The 7,721-nt window shown below is 41.0% G+C and overlaps 2 protein-coding genes across 2 annotated transcripts in view; one reads left to right on the forward strand and one right to left on the reverse strand.

Annotated features, from left to right (window-relative positions):
• Positions 1-7,433, forward strand: part of LOC135347796 (uncharacterized) — a 20,704-nt gene extending 13,271 nt beyond the window's left edge. Inside the window, exons 12-19 of the mRNA XM_064545848.1 lie at positions 3,924-3,998; positions 4,049-4,593; positions 4,641-4,796; positions 4,851-5,037; positions 5,093-5,134; positions 5,796-6,104; positions 7,117-7,182; positions 7,238-7,433. Coding sequence (XP_064401918.1) covers positions 3,924-3,998; positions 4,049-4,593; positions 4,641-4,796; positions 4,851-5,037; positions 5,093-5,134; positions 5,796-6,104; positions 7,117-7,182; positions 7,238-7,272 — 1,415 coding nt within the window. The 3' untranslated portion in view covers positions 7,273-7,433. The remainder of the gene's footprint in view (positions 1-3,923; positions 3,999-4,048; positions 4,594-4,640; positions 4,797-4,850; positions 5,038-5,092; positions 5,135-5,795; positions 6,105-7,116; positions 7,183-7,237) is intronic.
• Positions 1-7,721, reverse strand: part of LOC135347803 (uncharacterized) — a gene marked incomplete in the record, with an annotated part of 825,189 nt that overhangs the window by 543,826 nt on the left and 273,642 nt on the right.

A 7,721-nucleotide genomic window follows, 5' to 3' on the forward strand; every position in this document is an offset into this window, starting at 1 on the left:
TTGTTGAAGTACTGCCTCCTATGAAGGAGAGACGAGTGTCACCATCTGCTGTCAGTAGTGGGTCTGCACTAATTGTGGCTGGGGGGTGGAATACTTCAGGAGGTCTCTCCTCTGTGGAAGTGTTCAAAGACAGCCAGTGGACGACCGCTCCCTCCCTACCAAGTGCAGGTTATGACATGAAGTCTGCTCTCCATAGTGACCAGTGGTACCTGATCACAGATCTAGGGAAAGTATTCTGTGCATCACTACAATCACTCATATCTGGAGCCGACCAGTTACCATGGGAGACGCTACCTGATGCTCCTAATCACTTTTCAGCTGCTGCCTTCTTTGGTGGCCATCTCTTGTCTATTGGAGGGGGTATCCCTGACCTCACAACCATCCATGCCTTCTCCACATTCACTCAGTCCTGGGAACATGTTGCTGACCTGCCTCCATTACTGTGTAGTAACCCAACAGCTGTTGCCCTGTCGAGCAAACAATTAATTGTGAGCGATGGTGCTAGAGTACTTCACGGAAAACTTAAGGGTGAGTTAGTTTTATGCCACAAATACTGTGCAATACAAATGCACAACCGTCATACAATCCTAGCTTTTCGCCTCACTTGAAATACACAAGCTTTTATTAAAATAGAAAACATAAGTTGACCACTTAAGTGTGTACAGTGGGACCACATTATACCTGCGTACACAGACTACAGTCACTGTTCTACTAAAATAGTGTTACATGCACATTTATTTTTGCTTCTAATTCCAAGTTCTAACATGCTTAACAGAACATAATCTTTATTCACTGACACACACACTTCACAGTGACTCCATTTGATGCTAGCAGTCACTTTACTATGAGAGCTATTGATCGCCTCAAAGTCTCAGCAGGAATCTCTGTGATAGAGGAGCTTGTACAACACACCTCACCCACTGCCTTCCTGGCTATTGCTGGTGTGGATGTTCGGTCAATGTACAACTACATCTTGGGAGAGTGGGCGTCAGGACGTGGACCACACCCACCCACATGGGCAGAGCTATTCAGAGCTCTCAAGGAGATGGGCTTGAGTGAGCTGGCAGATCGGATGGAGAAGTACTTGAGAGGGTCAGTTCTTGAGGACCCACCTCGACCACTCCCTGATGAGGAAGGTGACTCAGAGGAGGAGAAAGATGGTGAGATAATCAGTGATTATCAGTTTTTAACGTTTAAAATTCCACAGATGAAACACCAGAGCAAGAAATTCTCAGGTTAAACAATGTGCTGGCTGAGTACATTAGTGCTAATATTCAATTGAAGAAGGCAAACAACAACCTTGAGCAAGAGAATACTCATTTGAAATCTGAGAAGGTGAAAGAAGAACAAATGGACCTAGTCTCTGTCAAAGAGGAACCAATATCCGTCCAAGGTTTGAAAGAACTGTGCATGTACATGCGATAAACTAGCCTCCTTCACCGGCCTTCACAGAAAAGAAGGCCTGCTATCGACTGCTTGCGCATGCGCAAAATTATTGAATATTTTTCGCGTAAAATTTCCTATAATACAGAATTCATCAGAGAAAATATCCTAAAAGTCGTACACAGAGCTATATAGCTAGCTAGCTAGAGACAGAGCTGTGTAGGTTTGTTGTACAGCTATTTCCTTCTCAGTAGCAGTAGTATAGTAGACTTCAAAGTTAGTGTTAAATGGGCGTGGCCTGTCCATATAGGCTCTTGTCAGCTTTCACTCCGTTCAGACGATCGTCATCCACACTGTTGCAGGCTGTGAGTCTTTTGTTAACATAGCAGGCTAAGGGTAGCTATCAGAGAATGCTATCCGATGGGCTAAAAACCTTCAATCGAACTTTCTATCTACTTCCTTCAATCCACTTCCGTTCGTTGTGATGTCATAGTTTTACTGAGCATATACGATGTTATCCAAAGCCCCCCAGATACTGGGGGGATATTAGCGCATGCGCAAGCAGTCGATACCAGGCCCACTTCCCTGAGTGAAGTGCGGCCTGGGATCGAGGCTAGCGATTAAACATAAACTTGTTGTTTGTAGATTATCAGTCGCCCTCATCTCCCCTGAAGTATATCAAACAGGAAACCAATGCTGAGCCACAGACCACTGATGGTGAGTGATGGTATCACAATTTGACAATAGAATCCAACTAGCTACTTTATAGCGAGTAATTTTCGTTAGTGCAAATTTTCGTGTGGGCTACGAAGTTTATATACATGTAATGCAAATATACGTACAACTCAGAATAGTGATATACATGGTACATAGAACATTAGAAGACTTTTCTGGATAATGCTGTACAATACAATATTTTCACCATACGAAATTAAACTGCTATAGGTTGAATGACAGAAATGTACTAATAAATAATCCTCAATCCACACATTTGCCTCCTTAATCATAATGCAGGTTTTAAACCCAGGGCTCGAAATAACAGTTTGACACCTGACAAAATCCGGTCATTATATGCACGTGACAGATCATTCCACGTGTTAGTCAGACATTTTGTCGGAGTATACATGTAGAGCTAGCCAGTTTAGGTTAGCTATTTTAGCACGTCCTTGTCGGAGCTCTAGTAGCTCAGAACAAGAAGTGTGGATAAATGGATCAGTTAAAATTACCAAGAATTACAAATTGCATCATGGCTGTACATTGAATGTAGTTATAGCTAGCTGAGAGTAAGCGAACTATCTGAAGTTAATTCTTAGTTTGTTCTCTCACTTTGGCTGGTGGATCTCTCTCTACAAAGTTTCATGATAAGCTACGTATCAGGCCTAAGAAACTTGAACGAGTTTATTGATGGCTCATGGAATACTCGAGCGTCCAACTTAATTTCTCATTTTCGGTAAAGGACCATGGCCCTGGGCTATAGCCCAAGATATTTGTCAAAAACAGGCCCAAAATAGACTTCGAAGATCATGCTGCCAGCCTCATGCACAAGATCAAAAACTAATTAACGACAGTGTGCCTATAATTATCTGATTTTTAATAGAAATTATAAATAGTATTGCCAACTTTATATATATTATGTTGATTGCATGTCAGAGCAAAATTACATTTTGTCGGATCAAAACATTAATTGGACTGACATTTCGACGGTCATGCTAATAATTTTAGCGCGAGCCCTGGGTTTTAGTGTTTATTTTATTATACGATAGTGTGTTTGTGTGTGTGTGTGTGTGTGTGTGTGTGTGTGTGTGTGTGTGTGTGTGTAGACTGCTACAGCTGCTCTAGAAGTGCAAGTACCGTAAAAACTCGATTTAAAACGACACTTTTAAATAATTACGTTTTGCAAAAGTAAACATTTTAATGTACAGAACAAAAAAATTTATATGGTGCTACATGTATATGGGCGAAATGCCAAGTGTCGCTTTAAATAGAGGGTCGCCTTAAATCGAGGTTTTACGGTAAGAGTTTCTATAGGCTTCTATAGTCATGTTTTCTTGGATTTTAATTCGTGGATTTGCAAAATAATGCTTCGTTCTCGAGTTACATGTATGCCTAGTTTTGCTTTCAGTACTTGGAATGCCATTGCAGCCTTTTCAGAAGAGCACGTAGCAAAACTTGGTCACCGAGTGTTGCTACTCTACTTAGTAGTTAGCTCTGCTCTCTATTGGTAGCTGCAAGAGTGAGAAGAGAGCTGCAAGGCTCTGCTGACTTGTAGCCATTAATTTTAGACTTGTCAAATGAGTGTTTGGCATCGATCGTTTTTAACAACAATAATCGTCGATCATTACCCACTCTTTGTATTCAAAAATATTGTAGTGCTTACCTTTATGTTATGTAGCTTTGGCACCTCCACCGAGGCATCAGCACTTGCGGTGCTTCCATTTTATAGGTTGTTCATATAATTATACCAACCACCCCGACTAGTGTGGGCACATGTACAAAACTACGTATCTCTAGACCCAATCGTTTAATATCTATATCTGCAGTGAAAAGTGAAGAACCAGTCTCACAGCTACTACCTTTGGGACTGTCCACTGTACAGCATCATGCAATACCATTCGGTGAGTTAGGTACCTCATTTGCATTGTTCTATACTGTTACCTCCACTCAGACCTCCCTGGTGTTGAAGTGGTGGCCAGCACTTGTGTGATCATCACCAACTCACCCCAAACCTTCCACTGGGTTGGCTATGGGTTCAAGCTCACCATACTCCAGGGCTCCCTGCCAGCTGGTGTTGACCAGTGTCGACTAGACATCAAGGCCAGTGTAGCTGGACAGTACCAGTTTCCTGACAATCTCCAGTTGGTCAGCTGTGTCTTCTGGGTACGTCCTTATCCCTCGGGTCGATTCCAACAGCAGCTGACAGTCGAGATACAGCACTGTGCCAAGATGACCAGCTCCACTAACCTCTCATTTGTGAGAGCACATTGCTCCCAGAAGAGTCTGCCCTACACATTCAAGCAGCTTGAAGGGCGTGGCTCGTTCACTGAGCACAGCTCGTATGGATCACTGGAGCTGAACCACTTTAGTGGACTGGCTGTGACCGGAGAGGATGTGGAGAAACACTACACTGCCAGCCTCTACTACTATCCACACATCAAGCATACCACAAAGATTGATGTAGTATTGTCTTGGAATGATGAAGCTCACGTTTCGGTAATGTTCAAATGTCTTAAGGTTATATTTCAGATTTCCTTGTGCAGGCTGTGGAACAATTTTATGAAAGAAAGGGAGCAGAGAAAGGGTCCCATCTCACAATAGAGTTTGAAGTTCCGAGTGAAGCAATATCTCTTGACATTCCCATGCTTGAGGGTATTGAGAAAGATGGATGGAAGATTTACCCACTAGTAACACCTATTGTGAGTATAGTGCCTAGTTTCAGTTTGTCATACTGTAATGATGTAATGATTTAGGTTACAAGAGGGGAGGTGGACTCATTTAAGCCTCGTACATACGTTCCGTCCCTCCAACTGAAAGCCAAAGTGCTGCGCCGTGATGAAGCGCAAGATCTTTCTTATGTTTTAAATCTGATAGGAGCCAGGGAACCCAAGAACAAGCTGTTAGTGGAAGTAGAGCTAGCAGAAAGAATTAATACTTATGGTTGGTGTACTTCAATTAAAACTGTTCATCCTTTCACCTTGCATTCATCTGACAGCAGACTCTCTCCTTGCCGATCGAGCACTTGTACCATCACAAGGTAAAGAGAAACACTACAATATAGAAATTGCATAAGACATTCTATGGCTATTATGATTATAATTATGCAGTACTCAGTACTGAATTGATGGCCAAAGTGATAAAGTTTACAGTAACTGACTAATTTGACATTATAATTATCTTTTATTCAGTGTTTAGACCTTGTTTCTCATCATGCAGCCCCCGCTTGTGGTAAAAAGTATGCTTCCTTATATATACCTTATAGCGCGAAATTTTCAAGGCACTTATTTCGTGGAATGGCCTCTAAAAAGTTGCATAATGTTCGTGGAATTACTGCTTACCGGAAGCCATATCTTTAATATTTGCACGTTATACAGATAATTCTAACGATTTTCATGGACTTAATTTGCATGTAGAATTGCTAACCCACGAAATCTGTGAAAATTACGCCCCTCGAAAATTTCACGCTATAATTATGTTATAGGGGCTAATACTGGCTAATACTGTACGTGTATTCGTGCTCTTTTATAGAAGTGATGTGCCATGCATGTGCTGATAACCACATATTAATAAGAGAATATTTGCTGTTTTTCCTGTATACTTTTGACGACGTAATGAATAATAAACTTTGCCTGCCAAGGATCAAAATTAATGACGTCACTATTAATTATCACACTTTACACACACATTTTTTTTTATAGGCATTCAATTTGCCGATGATAAAGGAGATAAGAATCAATTAGGCACTAATGATTTGCAAGATGTGTTTTCTCAATTGGTGGAGGCCGCTAAAGATTGGTTTGAGTTGGGCCTCGCTTTGAGGATTAAAGTTGACATCCTTGAGGGCATTGATTCTAATAAGAACAGCGATAGAGCTCGCTTGCGTGAAATGCTGACCCACTGGCTGCGATCTTCACCTTCTCGTACATGGAGTGACATTTGCAATGGCCTTAGAAGTGACACTGTTAAACAAATCAATCTGGCAGATAAAATTGAGGAGAAATACAAAGGTACAATCATCCAAACGTGCTTATACAACTAAAGCACACATCGCTTTCATTTTTAGTCGACTTAAAACTGAGTATAAGGTACATGTATGTATAGATGCCTGAGTCAGGAGGTATTATGGGCCACTTTCAAAACGCTTCCAAACGTTCAGCATAATACTCTTTACACTACATGAACTAATATGAAACACTTTGATCCCTCTTAGCATGGTTAGTGCATTTTTCAGTAGATTATGGCAGTCAGTGCCTATGTGTTTTATATACATATTTGACTGCACAATGATATAATTATGTAATGTACCGTATATGCTTGATCAGGAGCCGCGGCTACTAAATGTTTCATTTTGATGGAAGAAGAGGCTACAATTCGAGAGAGGCCACTGTTCAAGAGCGACGTTTATTAGCTCCAGCTAATTCAACAACCTTTAGTTTGTCATCAAAAGTTCTTAGCTCTGCCGTGAGAAAGTCTTTAACATATAGTAGCGCTAGTATTATTGTTTGGCTGCCGCATGCAGAAATGCTAGTCAAAGTTCACTGAGGCTACTATTTGAGAGCGGCTACTAAAATTAATGTTTGTTAACAAGGAAGGCTACTATATGAGTGCGGCCTCTGATCGAGCATAATTATACGGTATTCGTTTGATTTGGTCATTAGGTGTTGAAAATGCATTTAGTGGTCGTGATTAATTAATGAAGTTTCATTTGAGCCTCTACGCCTCTTTGTTTTTGAAGAACGACATAATTTGTATTTTGCACATCGCTACAAATAAAGTACAATTTTCTGGCATAACAACGTCACTATCCTGTGCTGTACGAATATTAAAATTCGAAATGGGTAATTATGCACCAATGAAAATTACCTGGTATACGGCAAAAAAATGACCTGCATGACTGTTTTAATCGTACATGTATTAATAGCACATTTTTCTACATATTAGGTGACTCATTATATACCAACATTAATTTTTTGTAGAACTTGCATCCATTATAATTAACAGGATATGTTCCCCATGCAGAGTACTCGTCCCGACCACGCCCCATCACTGGTGAGAAGAGAGAGGCCACTGAACACACTGAGCAAGGTGAAACAGTCAGTTGTTGTGATGGTCTATTTTACTGGTGAGTGTCTCCATGCAGTTCCCCCCAAGAGACCTCGGTCAGAGGAGCAGTGAGGGAGGAGAATGGACTACGTACACTGTCCAGCTCGTCTGTTGATGGTCACCTCCTCAGAGAAGAGAGAACCACACATGCATGACACCCCATATAGATTGCTCAGGAATTTCCTTCAATGACTGTATAATTAATTGCTAGTAAAAATTTTATTATTTATATATATAATTATGGGGAAATTCTTTAATGCTATATAAAATGTGATGGGTACAGCATGATTAAACCCTAAAATTACAACGTATACGTGATCATGAATAATTATATCGTTCATATCAGAACTAGCTCTGAAGGCCAGTACAAGTGAGTTTATAATTAATATCCAAGAGGGATCCATTAATTCTGCAGACATTGTCTATGCATGCATGCTAGCAGCTGCCCCGATGAGTGTGGTCACCTTGGACTCCCCACCCTCCAGCTCAGCCACATCTAGAGGGACACAATAAGAGAGGTG

This window comes from Halichondria panicea, chromosome 14 (genome assembly GCF_963675165.1).
Source record: "Halichondria panicea chromosome 14, odHalPani1.1, whole genome shotgun sequence".
NCBI lineage: Eukaryota > Metazoa > Porifera > Demospongiae > Suberitida > Halichondriidae > Halichondria > Halichondria panicea.